The 16,563-nt window shown below is 43.9% G+C and overlaps 1 protein-coding gene across 1 annotated transcript in view; it reads right to left on the bottom strand.

The window, feature by feature from the left end:
- PDIA5 (protein disulfide isomerase family A member 5) overlaps nt 1–16,563 on the bottom strand; it is a 100,489-nt gene that overhangs the window by 56,124 nt on the left and 27,802 nt on the right. Inside the window, exons 5-8 of the mRNA XM_035536920.2 lie at nt 15,949–15,994; nt 7,283–7,375; nt 5,943–6,003; nt 2,116–2,183 (exon numbers count right to left, since the gene is read on the bottom strand). Coding sequence (XP_035392813.1) covers nt 2,116–2,183; nt 5,943–6,003; nt 7,283–7,375; nt 15,949–15,994 — 268 coding nt within the window. The remainder of the gene's footprint in view (nt 1–2,115; nt 2,184–5,942; nt 6,004–7,282; nt 7,376–15,948; nt 15,995–16,563) is intronic.

Genomic DNA, 16,563 nt, shown 5'->3' on the forward strand with positions numbered 1-16,563 from the left:
TCTAGGCTTCTGACTTCCGTTCTCCTGTGACCCTCACCATCTTGCTACTTGATGGAGCAGAACTAGGGGAATCTCTTGTGCTAAGGATAAGATAAACCATCCTCTTCTGATTTGGAGCCACTCTTTTTCTTTTGTGCTAGCGTTAATGGAATAGAAAACCCTAAATTTAACATAATACTGAACCATACAGTCTTCCTCTCAGCAACTACAGCAAGATGGGACCAGTTCCAAAAGACTGTAGCAACCAACGACAGATACAGTTCACCTTTTCATTTTTACGACCTACTAAATAGGCAATACTGTATTTCATTTTCCTGCTATATAATAGCCATAATCACTTTTAACCCTGGCACATCCTGACAGCTAACAACAGGTCTGATTAAAATGCCAAACCTTCAGCTCATCCAAAACAATCAAACTTTCCAGCAATGCCTGATCTGCAGGTCAGCATTGCTCTCAGGCACCCCATGGATAATTTACGATGGGTACAGCAGAGTTAATTTTAGAAATGGCAAACCGTGTACACGTCCCACTCAGGAAGCTAACTAGGTCAGATTTAGATGAACAGATAGATATTTGTGAAAGACACTGGTGACAGTGGCATAACTGGACTTTCCTCTGAAATAAACCTGCACTAAAAACACTGCAAGTGCAAAAAAGCACCTCTGACCGGTGTCAGATCCCTGAGCTGGGCAGGATTAGCCTAAGTCTACCTAAACTCTTTCCTTTCTTTCTTGGAAATTATCAAACTAGAACAGATCTGGAGTTTAAATTCTCTGGTTTGAATTTAATAAAAACAGAACTACATGTGGACAAGGGATAATTGCAGGAAAATAGTGTTTTGCAGCATGCCCTCTCTCTGGCAGTATGTGTGTAGGTGTTTCTTTATGCTTCAAATTCCTGTCCACCCCACACCTCGTGATGGACCTGCTGTGCAGGACAGGAGTGCCTTCCCCCAGAAAACAGCACACCCTCCACAGAAGGGAGAGGAATTTGAATGCTGCCTGGCTGTATGGAAGCACTCTTGAAAATACCTTATTTAGGACATTGTAAACCCCTGAAATCTGAACAACTCCCACTTCTTTCAGCCCTAAGCAAACAAGGATTTAGAGAAAAATTTAGAGGAAACACCTTGAAAAACAACTAGCTGGGAAAACATGGGGGAGTCCGAGTGCTCTCAGTGCTCATGAGATGCACTGACCAGAGCCACCCCAGCAATGTACTTCAGTACTTCATCTTTTCCTCATCACATGCTGCCTCTCCTGAGGAAACTAACTTATAACCCAAGTGATTCAACAGGTAAAATCAGATCAAATCCAGCCAAAGCCATGGAACAACAATCCCATTTCTGTGTCACTCAAGTATTATTGGTATTATATAAATTATACATAGTGTATTACAAAAACATGACTTGAAAAACATCTTCATCTTGCTTAGAGAGATCAATATGCCTTATTAGTACAAACAGGGAACCAAGTTATTGCAGCTGCTGCAAATTGATTTTATTAGGATCAAAACTTGCTTTCATTTTAGCCTGGTATAAATGCTAACTTTGTTGACAAAGCTATAGCAATGCTTATGCATGTAACGCTTATGCTTACTTGTTAGGAGGATGATCAAGACAATGTACAGTAATCCCCCTCCCATGACACTGTGATTCTCCACTGAGCAAGTGGATTAATTATTACTCAGACGGGCATCCATACTTGAGTTGTCTATGGAATATCAAGCCAAAAGGTGATCAAACCCAAAATGGCAAATATTTCTTTATCTTTACAAAAACGAGCTTAAGAAGACTATAAACTCACCAAATAGAAGCTAGACAAAGCAGTGTCAGAGCCCACTTTTCCCTGACAAAAACCACATACTAGATATAAAGGGCAAGTGAGTAAATGCCTCATTATGCTAAGTTTTAATAATAGAAAAAAAAGGAGATAATCCTGAACGAATGTGGAACAGCATCATTCATTTTTGGCTTTGTTTCAACTTGCTTAAAAATTACCCACTTCAATAAATATTTGTGTTTTTAGATATTCAAAAAATAAATTGTTAAAAGGATTTTTTTAAAAAAAGATTCACTTTTTTTTTTTATATAAATCTTATCTTCTCACTTACATATTTACCCTTCAGTTCTGTGGCTGCCTGCTGATAAGACGGCATCATTCTCTTACAAACACCACACCCTGATAAAAAAGAAATTGTGTCAGTAACATGCCAACAACTCCATTCAGACTCTTCTACAGGATCTATGTTCCAAAGCATACCACAATACATGTTTTTATATACAATATTTTTTTAATGAAATTCCTTATTTATTCTACTAAGTAATTATTATATTATTATTTTCTAAGGCTGCTACATCTTGTTATATGCAGCCATTTTTGCTATTTTTTCATGCTGCTCAGCTTCATATTCATTTCTTTTCCTAGTTTTGGAAAGAGCAACACCACTTTATGTTCCTAAGGCTCTGGGCTGAGCTCACAGTGGAATGCAAGATGAAAGAGGTTATGCTCATCAAGCCAAACCAAAAAGCTTTGTGCATTTTGAACGGGCACTCTAGTGACTAAGAAAGTCAGAATATGGTCTTTAATCAGGGGGGAGATGGGGGGTGCACTTCAGATTCATCTCAGTTTAACAGGTCTTTGAAACTCATTTGAGACATCTCCTAAACGTATTAAGCAGACATCAAAAGTTAAGCCATGCTCTGTTAATGGAGAAGGCGATAACTCAGGAGAACCAACAGCCCCTGTAATATACAAGAACTTTATATGCTGAGGAAAAGACAAATAGCGAGTGAGGAAGACTACATGCATAGCTGGAGCACACTAAGAGCTGTTTGATGATGTTCGAGTGCTAAGCAGATTAGCAATAAATCACCCTGTAAGCAGCAGGTTTCACCCCTGCCAAGTAAAATATGTGCATGCACACTGGGAAGGGAGGGACTGCAGACAGCATGAAAGAAAGGAAGCTGCAGCCATGCACTTTGGACACTTAGTACAGAGACTCATGGTCCACCATGGGACAGCAGTCAATACTTTTCTTCTGGTAAAGAGAGAAGAGTTTTGAAAGTATCTTCCATAAAGGAGGAACATATTTTGCAACCACTGGTTTAGGACCACATCAGCGTGCCTGAGAGGAACATTCTTTAATCAGAGGAAAGAGAGCTCGTTTCTGTGGTCTTTCCACCTTTGATCTCTCCACTCAAATTGTCAGTGAGGCTGTTAAATTAGTGCTGCGTCAGATGATGATTTCTTGGTGGGCACAGACCACTCATTTGAGGCCCACTGAACTCTCAACTTCATCCAAACCACTGGAACGGCATCAAAAGATACAAGCTGTTAACACCATCTTCTGGATCCTCTACTTCTGTTGTCTTTAACAGGCCCCAAACTAGTGATCTCCCTCACTTCTCCTCCTGAACCTCTAACCACTCCCTGGACTCTCCCCTGGAGTACAGAGGCATACCAGCCTCGTCCCACAGCCACCAACCACCCCACCATCCTTCCATTCCCATCCCAGCCCTGCCGCTGCCTTGAACTCCTTGCTCCCAAACCCACTGCAGTGGGACCTCTCCTACCCATTAACTTCTGCACTACACTGTTCAGGACTGTCAAGCCATATACGTTCCCATGCAGGCATACAAGAGTAACTCAACTCCTTTTTCTTCCATTCTTTTTTCTTGTATTCTGACTCAAAAGTGAGATTTTTAATTAAACACGTACTAATTTTTCCACTAGGTAACACTTCGATTTTTAAAACCCTGTTTTCAATGACATTTTAAACAGCTCCTTTTTGTCGCCAAATGCGGACCATCTTCTGCAGGAGCCTTCTTTGGCAGAGTTAACTATAAGTAAATCTGAATGCCTGTAAGTATACCTAATTTTTCATATTTAGTGCTGTCTGACTTTATTATATAAGTCCAAAAAGTACAGTGAATGGTCTCCAAATGACAGGTAATATCTTCTAAGGAAAAGGCATGCTTTTACTCTGAGTCGTTTCACCCAGACCAGGCATTCCTGAAATATTAAAGGAACTACATTTAAGTTTGCAGTCGCTTTCATCTCCCTCTGCAATAGTACGTAATGAAAGAGCCCATTTCCTATGAATCTGCCACAATGAATCTAAACCCTCTGCTTCCAGCCAAGCTGAGAAAGAATGCAGCTGTCTTCCCCATGCTTTCCTAGACAAAGGCTCCAACATCCTCTCCTGCCAAAGACCCTCCACCTCACCCCTCACGAGCAAGGAAATGAAGAACTCCCTTTAGTAAACAGCCTGGATTTGCTGCTCCCAGGTATGAACATTAACGCCCATGTCAGAAGACAGCAACCTGCAACTCCAGCTTCCCAAAGTCTGTATTTTAATACAACTGCTGGATGTATTCTGTCTCAAGTAAGTGGAGCAGGAGTAAGAAAAGAAAAGTTGGATAAGAACCAAATCAGAAGGTCTCATGTGTTAAATAAAAGATGAGGGAGTTAAGAATCGTGAAATCAGAGGGGGGAAAAAAAACCTTACAAGTAGGCTTCCTTCACAGCAGTTTAGAAATCAGCAAAAAGTACTACAGCACTGAAGACTAGCAGGTGTTTTGCCACTTCAAAAGACGACAAACTGGAAGGAGGAGGGCTTCTGGGGGAACGGTTCAAAGAAAACGAAGGGCTAGATAAGGCACATTTCAGGAAGAGACTCAGTTGTGAAAAAACAATTATTCATGATACAGGTAAACTGCAACAGCTCTCCGCAGTGGGACGCTCCCTGAGGGGGGCAATTTGCAGGCAGAGCGGGCGTATCGCCCCCCGCCGACACCACGGCGGCCGCAGCCGCTGGCACTCACCACACGCCAGGCCAGGCCGTGCAGGCCCGGCCTGCTGCAGAGCATGAAGGCACCGCGCTGCTGCTAATTTAATTAAGGAAAAAACGTCCTCTGAGTGATGCATCAAGCTAAGTCTTGGGCAATTCTGGCTGTCTTGGTTCTACACAGATGAGACTAAAAAAGGTAGAATGGTGTTTCAGGCAATAATTACCAGAGAAAATACACTCAAACAGCAGATAATCCTGCCACGGGATGCTCATTTTAAAAGAGAAACAAACAGCAAATTGGTAGCAATGCCTCGCATCAATTTCACAACCAGGACAGCGCCAGGAGGCTTTTCCAGCTTAGGTCACACATTCATTCCTTTCTCATGGCTGCCCTGCTTTCCAGCTGAGCAACAACTCCAGCACAACAATATTTTGTTTTCAAGAACTGGAAAGCCTCTTATATGCCTGTCACCACAAAATGCAAAGAAGCAGTTATAAATTTGTAAAATTAAGGAAGAAGCAGTCAACACAATGACGAGATCAGAGCAATGCAGTGTCAAGGTCACAAAAGAAATGCAGCGACTCCAATGTGTTCTTCTCTTTCCTTCCTGCCACCCCACCAATTAAACTCCATTTGTATTCAGGATACTCCTACCAGTGACAACAGAAACAGCCAGGGTGCCTCCTGGATGGTGCAGGAAAAGTATTCCTGCTCTTGACCACTGCACTGTAGTTCCCTCTGCATCCAGTTACTGAGGACAAATAGAGCTTCTTTCAACTCCATGGCCTCCTCTAGAGATCTTCTGTTTGTGTGTAACCACTTGTCTGATGCCATGACCCAAAGCGCAAAAGAAAAGAGCACGTACAATGCTCATTTGCACTTCCAGCTAGAAGCACTGAGGGACTACACCCCCTCAGAAAGCTGCATTAACACTAATGTGCTCAGTGTATCATGCTTCTACCACATTGCAAATCTAGAAAGGACAACACGTAAAAAAAATTACATAAGGTAATCCACCATATGGATTTCAATGATATAGATGGGACAAGATGGCATTAGTAAAGCACAGGTGAGGCTTCCACTCAGCCTCGGACATCTCTCAGTGAAGAAGGGAACAAGAAGCAAAAGGACATGCTGGATTACTTACACGGGGCATAGAACATCATTAGAACGGGTTTGTCTTCCTTCTTCAGAAGCCTTCGCAATTCCTAGCGAACGAACCAAATAAAGTAAAAACAAACTTATACAAAATGGCATCTCTTACTATATGACTAGTGTTAGTCATAGTAACTTTTAAAAGTCAGTATACGTATTAATAGAACATGGGGTCATTTATCTGAGGGAAAACAAGGGTCATACTTCCTAACGGACAACACCTGAGTTTCTTCTGCTTGCTCAATTGTAACTTGAAAGGAGCTGGCAAAACTTCTCATAGACAAATATCCACTAAATATTGAAGACTAGTATCTTTGGTGTTAAGATGTGGAAATTGTACTGCTTGATCAATTTTCAGTTCAGAACCTGTGACTGGAAATGTTTTCTTCCTTGATCCATCCAAAAAATGTATTCTAACTCAAGAAGTCAGACTCAATAATAAACTAAAGTTCAGTTTCCACACTATGAAACCTGGTCAGGGCTATGAGAGGCCATGAGAATAGATTTTTCAGTACCAGCATGGTGGAGAAATGAGATGAAGTTTTCAAATTGAACACAACCCTTGGAAGACTTATAATAGAGTACAGAAGGTGAACATTAAAAATTAATCTTCCTACAAAAACCTGATGTCAAAATAACTGTTTCTAATATTAAAAATGAAAGCTAGAAAATTGAAAAGGCCCTTTACGAAATACCAGCGAGGGTCCAATCAATTAAAGTTTTAAAAATCAATAGGCTAGAAAACTAATATTAAAGACCAAGCTGATCAAGTTAGAGAGAAAATCATGGGGAGCTCTGTGGTGGCACTGGCTTTTTAAGGTAGTTTTATCTTATTTGCTGCTTTCCCACTTGCCATGGTGGATGATTACCGTGCACGGTTAAATCACTCCAGATCTGGAGCCTGTTCCTACCTGCTGCAAAGACTTCCTGAGATGACCTCAGGCACATGAGAGAATCTAAGCTTTAACTTTGACAACCTGCAGTTGTAAGAATAGCATTTTACCTCCTACTTCCCTCCTGCAGCAACTGCATCTTGGAAGCTGCTACACTTCCTGAGACAAACAGGTCTCTTCCACCCCAACATCCACAATGCTTTAATGCTTGCTGTTTAGCTGACAGACTACCACACACAGGCCAGAGGAAGGAGGGAAGCAGGAGACCTTGCTCTGTGGTTATTACAAAACACAGACTTTGTCACGTCACAGCTTGGGTGCTTTAATCTTCCCTTCCAAAAGATATAATGGTGCTTCACTAAGAGTTTAAACAAACACGCACACTCCTCACGTTCCATATATTTATAAAACATACAGAACATTTCTCCAGCTGATGTACCTTTTCACTGTCGATATGCACAATATCTTTGGCTTCGGGATCCTCCTCCCACAGTGGCGCACCTTCTGGATCCTTGAGAAAGGCCACCATGGACTGTAATAAAAAGAAAAAAAAACTTTTAAAGCAAAATGAATGAGAACCATCAGACTCCAATCTCAAATCCATGCTGTCATGTGAACCCTATCCAATTAGAGCCTTTGTTTTTCCATTTTTACACTCATCTGCTATAGTGGAGATGAAAACAAATCTCCTATTGCAGAACCAAGTGATGTACTGTTGTGTACCTTTCTCAGAACTGATATGCCAGCTTACCAGTGCCTGCTTCCACCGTAAAACCGGTGAAAACACGTGGAGGTGGACCAACATACAGACAGAAGCTTCAAGGATCCTTCAGAGAACTCTTTCAATGGTACTAGATCTGTAATACTTCCACAGCTACACTCTGGCTGAGTATAAAAGATTTCTCTTTATGTAGAGGTCAGGTTTCCATGCCCTTCACTGCATCTGAGCAACTTTTGCATCCAATAGGACCAGCTGGAGGGCACACTGTGAACAAAAGCAATGAACTCCAAACTTATAGATCAAATTGCTCATTTGGTCAGAGGAAAAATAATCCACCAGTAGTTTCCCCTATGACCCGTTTACCTAGAAACCGCAGTCAGTGGATTTTTAAGTAGGAGTGTTACAAGCACACATGACAAGAGAAGCAGGAAATATGAGACCCTATGCTTCTGCAGCTCCCACATTTGACAAGCAGAATACTTGTGCAAGCTTACTTTATAACTGCTCTACCTGACAGATGTACAACCAACAATTCCTGTGTTGGCAGATCACAGATATTCTCTTTATCACAAAGAAATAGTTCCTACTGATTCTGATTTCAGACTGAGCCTGAGGGAAACTCCAGCCCTCTGAAGTCAGAGACATTCTCCATGGAATTCAGCAGAGCAGCATTGCCCCCCATTTCCAGCCGTACGTAGGGATGTCAGCTGGATCGTTTATCCTCAGATGTCTGTGCTCTAGGAAATACAACCCTTGTATTTCCATGCTCATTCACAATTCAGATTGACTGCTTTTTCCTTCTCTGTGGCACTGCATGTAGGTACGCATCGAGTCCCTGACAGGAACTCTGCCACACCAGTCACATAGTGAGGTCTGAGCAGAAGGCGCTGATCTCTTCTGTCTGGTGACCAAGCAATAGGAGTCGAGGGAGTGGCATGGAGCTGCACCAGGGGAGGTTCAGGCTGCACTTTAGAAAGAGGTTCTTTACCAAGAGGGAGGTCAGGCTCCTCAGGGAAGTGGTCAAGCACCAAGCCTGCTGGAGTCAAGAAGTATTTGGACAATGCTCTTACATGTGGTTTGATTCTAGGGTGGTACTGCATGGAGCCAGGAACTAGACTCGATGATCCTTGTGGGTCCCTTCCAACTCAGGATATTCTGTGATTTTATGATTCCCTTCACCGTAAGAGTTAAGTGGATGATGCCACAACAGCAGTAAGCAAACTTTACTTGCCATCCAAGCAAAGAAAGTCATGTGAGAGCATTCATTAAAGCCTTTATCAGCCATGGGATATTCTGCCAAACCAGTTCCTGACTGAAGATCAGAGCTGAGTATATGTTAACACACACCAAGAGCATCCATCTTAAAGCCCACCTTTGTAAGCCATCTCCTCAAGAGCAGGTTAGCAGCACACCTGGTGACACTTGTCACTGAAACTGTCCCAAGAAACATTTTTGCCACCTCTCTGCCTTGGGCAGGGCTGCTCTGGTACAAACCCAAACAGCTTATCAACGGATAGCGCAGCTCAGCTCATTTTCCTGCATCTCAACTGGTACTACAAAGCTTGGGAGGATTCAGAGCTTACGGCAGGATTCATTTATGGCATTAATGTTTCTGTCTACTTGCTTAGCTAATATTGAAGAGATTTGTCTGATCACAAGAGGCAGCATGTATTAATCACTAGACAGCAAGCAAAGCACTTAATGTACCCAGTGAGAAGACCTAAGGAGTTAGGTAGTAGTGTTGGGACCACAAACACTTTGAGTAGAAGAAATTTGTTTTCATATGGCATTAGCAGAGAAAGAAGCCAGCTAGAAGAAATTCAAGTAATTTATAATGCAGTTATAGTTGTAAAAAAAAAAAATCCAAAACTAAAGGCATTAGCATCCCAAATGATGCCGTAAGAAGACAATAACATATGGGTAAAGGAGAGAAGGACAAAGCCAGGGAGATATTCCACATTTCCAAACACCTCATCAAGTTCTGCTTGCTCTCAGTCTGCACAGACCTCAAATATATACTGGCTGGGAGGAGAGAGGGGTCAACATTTTAAAAAGCTAATGAGTCCGATTGACTCCGTTAGTTTCAAGAATTCCTACGTGCCAAGTTCAGTGATGTAGAAACAGATGTGGTTAGAGGACGGGGGATTAAAGAGATTTAATTCTTGCAGCCTCTCCCTCTCAGCCAAGAAAGAAAAAAATTAGATGTGTAATGTCTTCTGGCAGGAGCAGGCAGTACGGTGCCTTGCACTCATTACTCCACTCTGTGAAGAGCACTGCCTGCACGCTTTTAAGTGGGAAAGAAAAATCCTCACAAACAAACCATGGTGTTGTCTAATCACAGAAGAGCAGTGGTCCCCAGGCTGCTGGGTTAGAGACCTGAGCAAAGTCCAGGCCATGGCACAGCAGCCCCCATGCTGAAGAACCAGCTACGCTCCTGCCCTGCCGTGATGGGGTCAGGACCTGCTTTGACACTGTGGCCCCGACAGACCCATGCTGGGCTGTAACCTGCTGCCTGAACCCCTGCAACAGCTTTGAACCTCAAACACCAATTCAGCAGAACACAGGATGTGCCTTTGTCCAGCACACACTGCAAGTTTTAATAGCACAATAGCCGGCTATCATTTATGAACTCATTTGTTAACCTGAAAAAAATAAATATGGAAACATCTTTGCACATTTCCCTCCTTTTCAGTAATGCAGTAGAGATGCTTATAAAGAAGCTTCCCATGATTTCATACACACACACCCTCCTACAAGAGGGAACTTGAAAAGGATACAGAGTTTACAGCAGGTCTAATTTATTGGGTTAGTCTATTCCCTTTGCTAGTACTGAACAGATTTATACTTTAAAGAGTTTTTTCAACTTTAGAAAAAGAGTAAAACTCCCCTGTACTTTACCCTCCAGAAAAGGCTTCAAAAAACAAACAGCCTGGATACTGGTCTTACAGCACTACAGTGGATTAGGACACGGCGTGGCTAAAGCAAACAGTTAAGATCAAAAAGCGATCTAACCTCAGGTCTCCAACAGCAACTCACTACAGATAATTGGGGGAAAACTACACTAGTACCATTCTTACATACCATGCATGGTATGGGCTCTCAATTTCTGGCAAAAAAGTAATTAAGTTTATGGACTCTGCACCAGCTGTTGTATTCGCACCTCTGTTTGCTACCAATGGATCTATACTTTACGACTATCTAATACTGCTTCTAAGACTTTTAAATTCTTAGCTTTCAGAACATTTGGCTACAAGTTCCACAACTACGTTTTTTTTTAAACAGACTTGTTTCAAATCAGCTGCCTCAAAATGCCACTTTTTGCACTGAAGTTTTGAGATAAAGCAGGTAATCATTCCATTCTTCAAGCTACTCACAGTTATATAAATACCCGTCATAATCCCCCTCCACTGTTCTTTTTCCAAGCCCAAGAACCCTCAATGTAAATACTCAAGCCACTGATAGTTCTGATCATCCTTACTGCCCTTCTGGTACTTCCATGTCTTTCACTCAGTGGGGCAACCAGAAACATGTACTAGATGCAAGATAAAAGAACCCAGCAGATTCAGATGGTGGAATGACATTTCATTTTCCACCCTCTGCTCCTTCACTAATCATTTGACTTTTTAAACTACTGTTAAGCACTGCGGCAATATTTTCAGGCCATTTTTTGTCCTGGCTGATAATTCAAAACCTAACCTGAGATTACTCCAGCATATTTGGAGCTGTGTCCCCTCCTTCCCTCTCATGTTCATTACCCAACAAGTTCTAGCTTTCATATTGACAAGCCACTTGGTATCATGAGAGCCTTTCCCACCCTTTTAAGTTTGGGTTTGTTTTGTTGTTGTTGTTGGTTTTTTTTTGTTTTTTACATCTATTCCTAAAAAATTTACATCACCAAACTTTGCTACCTTGCTACCCACCCCCTTGACAATATACACAAACAGCTCCGATCCTAACAAAGGTCTCAGCAGCAGGAGGTTCTGAGCACTAATGTCCCCCCACTGTGAACACTGAACTACCCTTCATTCCTCATTTTTCTAGGAGTTAACCGACAAGGACATCTCTGATAATTACATACGGGTTTAGTTACTTCAAGAAATGAAGAGCTTTTCTTAAGATTCTGAGTACACTATCAGCTGGATCAGCCATATCTATGAAATTGCCGATTATTTCAGAAGAATCCTTTTACAGCGATAAAACATTTCCTCTTCAGAGCTCCGTCCATTATTCTCCAAAACATCATATTAATATTTGTGTGTCTGCTGGATACCTGGGAAGGAGATCCGAGTTTTATTGCCACAAGCCTGCTGAGCGATGTGAAACAAATCCTTTAATCTCCCTGTTCTATAGTCTGTCCATTTGTCCATAAAATGGGTACGATACCTGATGTAACTGTATCACTCTGCTGCTTGCTGTTTGTAATGTGCTGGAAAACTTGTCACAAACTCAGCTGAAGGTGAGAAAGAAGTGTCACTGCCTCAACACAAGAAAACAGGGAGAAGTGGTATGGAGGGAGAAATACAGACAACATTAATCATTCTGCTGCTGGCAGCTGTATGAAACAATCACCTGAGTTTTGACCACTGCCCAGCTCTGATGCTCTGCCCAACCCATAAATCATCAGCAGCTGGTTTCACAGGGGCAGTTAAATTAAGAAAGAATAGAGCTCCTGGAGGAAGGGAGCTTCAAAACCCCACTTCTGTCCACATTGGACTCACACTTCCCTGTACACGGGGTCACCCCAGAGCTGCTTCCTTCTCACCAGCTAGAGGCAAATACACCAGTGGGCAAGAGGGAAGGGGAAAACACTCATCACAAAATTGTAACTAAAAGAATAATTCATATAGTTCCTGTTCTGCTATGATTGTGTCTCAGCTGAAACCCTCCTTGGGGCTCTGCAGGTGCCTTCCAGATGATCCTATCTGTAAGGAATTGAGTCACAGCACTAACTCCCAGCTGCAGTATTTTATGGAGAGCAGGAACGATATCTCAACCACTGTTCGAACCACCCACATTGAGGCACCTACCAAGTCTCCATCACCCCACCCATTAAGAGGGAAAAAAAAATCATGGGCATTTCCTCAGTAAGCACAGAAGAAGCCTCAGCCATTTGCTGACTAGGCTAGGTATCTAACATTGCCCTTCTTAGTGCCAGGCAGCATTTCTACTGCAGGAGATGGCAAGGTGCACAGTCCTACTCTCCCCACTTCATGTGAATCCAGCATGTCAACCTCAAGTGCAGGCTGAACAGGTGATTCAAGCCATACAGCATTTCCAAGACAGACTCCTCCATCATCTACTCCACAGCAACTCTGCTGTGGACGGAAGGTAACAGAGCAGGCATGCTTAGGAGTAGCCACTCTGACAGAACTGGGTTCAAAGAGCATCCCACACTAGCTTTCTTCCATCCCAGCCCAGACCCTTGAAGGAAGAAGAAAAGGGAAGTGAGTGTAACCCTGACAGCCTGAATTGACTTCATCAAGCCTCCAACATGACCAATGACTGTGCAGAGTCCAGATTTGCTGGAGAAAGAGGAGGAAGTGAAACTCAAACTGGCATCAGAACTGGACAGAAGATGTTTCTGGAATCCAAATCACCACAGAGCACTCCCAGCATTTCACCAGGGCTTTGCAGAGGAAGGTTGCTCACTTTCAGCATGTTTACAGTACATTTCCCCTGTCACAGAGCTCTACATATTCTTTTTGAGCTGCTCAGGACGCTGGTTGGCCGAGTCCCTTGGGAGGCGGTTCTGAAGGGCAGAGGAGTCCAGGAAGGCTGGGCGCTCCTCAAGAAGGAAATCTTAACGGCACAGGAGCGGTCCGTCCCCACGTGCCCAAAGACGAGCCGGCGTGGAAGAAGACCGGCCTGGCTCAACAGAGAGTTGCGGCTTGTGCTTAGCAGAAAAAAGAGGGTTTATAATCTTTGGAAAAAAGGGCGGGCCGCTGAGGAGGACTACAAGGATGTAGCGAGGCTGTGCAGGGAGAAAATTAGAAAGGCCAAAGCTCATCTGGAGCTCAACCTGGCTACTGCCGTTAAAGACAACAAAAAATCCTTTTACAAATATATCAATGCGAAACGGAGGACTAAGGAGAATCTCCATCCTTTACTGGATGCGAGGGGAAACCTAGTTACTCAGGATGAGGAAAAGGCTGAGGTGCTTAATGCCGCCTTTGCCTCAGTCTTTAGCGGCAATACCGGTTGTTCTCTGGATACCCAGTGCCCTGAGCTGGCGGAAGGGGATGGGGAGCAGGATGTGGCCTTTGCTATTCATGAGGAAATGGTTGGCGACCTGCTAAGGAGCTTGGATGTGCGCAAGTCGATGGGGCCGGATGGGATGCACCCGAGGGTACTGAAAGAACTGGCGGAGGAGCTGGCCGAGCCGCTTTCCATCATTTATCGGCAGTCCTGGCTATCGGGGGAGGTCCCAGTTGACTGGCGGCTAGCCAATGTGACGCCCATCTATAAGAAGGGCCGGAGGGCAGACCCGGGGAACTATAGGCCTGTCAGTTTGACCTCAGTGCCAGGAAAGCTCATGGAGCAGATTATCTTGAGGGTCATCACGCGGCACTTGCAGGGCGAGCAGGCGATCAGGCCCAGTCAGCATGGGTTTATGAAAGGCAGGTCCTGCTTGACGAACCTGATCTCCTTCTATGACAAAGTGACGCGCTTGGTGGATGAGGGAAGGGCTGTGGATGTGGTTTACCTTGACCTCAGTAAGGCTTTTGACACCGTTCCCCACAACATTCTCCTCAAGAAACTGGCTGCTCGGGGCTTGGACTGGCGTACGCTTCGCTGGGTTAGAAACTGGCTGGATAGCCGGGCCCAGAGAGTTGTGGTGAATGGAGTCAAATCTGGTTGGAGGCTGGTCACAAGTGGTGTCCCCCAGGGCTCGGTACTGGGGCCGGTCCTCTTTAATATCTTTATCGATGATCTGGATGAGGGCGTCCAGTGCACCCTCAGTAAGTTTGCAGATGACACCAAGCTAAGTGCGTGTGTCGATCTGCTCGAGGGCAGGAAGGCTCTGCAGGAGGATCTGGATAGGCTGGAGCGATGGGCTGAGGTCAACTGTATGAAGTTCAACAAGGCCAAGTGCCGGGTCCTGCACCTGGGGCGCAACAACCCCAAGCAGAGCTACAGGCTGGGAGATGAGTGGTTGGAAAGCTGCCTGGCCGAGAAGGACCTGGGAGTATTGGTTGATAGTCGGCTGAATATGAGCCAGCAGTGTGCTCAGGTGGCCAAGAAGGCCAACAGCATCCTGGCCTGTATAAGAAGCAGTGTGGCCAGCAGGTCTAGGGAGGTGATTGTCCCCCTGTACTCGGCTCTGGTGAGGCCGCACCTTGAGTACTGTGTTCAGTTTTGGGCCCCTCGCTACAGGAAGGACATGGACGTGCTCGAGCGAGTCCAGAGAAGGGCGACCAAGCTGGTGAGGGGTCTGGAGAACAAGTCTTACGAGGAGCGGCTGAGGGAGCTGGGCTTGTTCAGCCTGGAGAAGAGGAGGCTCAGGGGCGACCTTATCGCTCTCTACAGTTACCTTAAAGGAAGCTGTAGTGAGGTGGGGGTTGGTCTGTTCTCCCACGTGCCTGGTGACAGGACGAGGGGGAATGGGCGAAAGTTGCGACAGGGGAGTTTTAGGTTGGATGTTAGGAAGTACTTCTTTACCGAAAGGGTTATTAAGCATTGGAACGGGCTGCCCAGGGAGGTGGTGGAGTCACCATCCCTGGAGGTCTTTAAAAGACGTTTAGATGTAGAGCTTAGTGATATGGTTTAGTGGAGTACTTAGTGTTAGGTCAGAGGTTGGACTCGATGATCTTGAGGTCTCTTCCAACCTAGAAATCTGTGTCTGTGTTTTCAAATTTCATGTCTTTTTCCTTCCATTGTGCTCACAGAACATTGCTTCCTGTTGTTTTGTGTCAAGATTTGCAGGAAAACAAAGGTCATTTCATCCTTGCTGCACTGTGGACACATCTATAGGGATTGTAGTTCCACGATCAAGCCAAAGATAAGGCCACTCAATTGTTTATAAACACAAGACCTAAAATCCTCAGGGAACTCCCTATCAAAAAGCAGTATCAACTAATACTTTTAGTTATACTGCCATCAATAGCATCTGGTAATCAAAAACAGAAGATTGCTATTTGTTATCAGCTTGAACATTAACTCACATGACAGTTTAACACGGGTTCAATCTTGTTAATAATACACAGCTTTTCTGGATCTGTGCTTGGCAGATGCACGCACACAAAAACCCTTAAGACATTCTGACAGCTGTTTATGAAGATTAACCCCATCCCTTTCATGCCTTTAGCATGAAGTACCACCAACACCTGTTTTTAATCCACAAATGTCTCCCCCATACCTAGCAAAAGAATAATAATCAAGTTTACCTTCAATGTGACAGCTCTGTTATATTCAGTATGAAATGCACCGTCCCTGTTGAACAAGGAGTGGGGAATAGTGTTAACTTACAGTAGCGTTGCTGAAAATCATACAGCTGTTCTCCCTTACTTCTCACTAACTAGAATAACATTATCCTGCCAAAGCCACAGAACTAAGCAGAATTGACACCACAGCAATTTAAGGAGGGGAGGGGTAGGGAAGAGTGAGGATGCAAAAACAATGTCATGCAAACAGGTCTCTAGTAAATAATTCCTCTCTGATGCTTTAACAAGAACATTTCCTAATCTTTGGAGATGCAGCTGCTTGGTATCTCTTACATTTACAATACTCCCACTCCTATTATTTTCTGAAAAAAAATAATCTTACACTCTCACTACACTTGCCTTTCCCCAAGTATATTACAAAGTACTGCCCCAAGTCAGAAAAGAAAGCACAGAGAGGTAAAGCCACTTCCCAAGGCACATGCCAGTAGGCAAGTGACAGAGAAAGCAAGAGATCCAAATCTCAGCCATCAACGCTGTGCGTTGGGTAGTTTTAGTTCACTGGACATCTCTCCCACAAGTCCAGCTCATGTTTTTAATGTATGCTATTCAACAGCAGAG

This window comes from Cygnus atratus, chromosome 6 (assembly GCF_013377495.2).
Source record: "Cygnus atratus isolate AKBS03 ecotype Queensland, Australia chromosome 6, CAtr_DNAZoo_HiC_assembly, whole genome shotgun sequence".
Taxonomy (NCBI): Eukaryota; Metazoa; Chordata; class Aves; order Anseriformes; family Anatidae; genus Cygnus; species Cygnus atratus.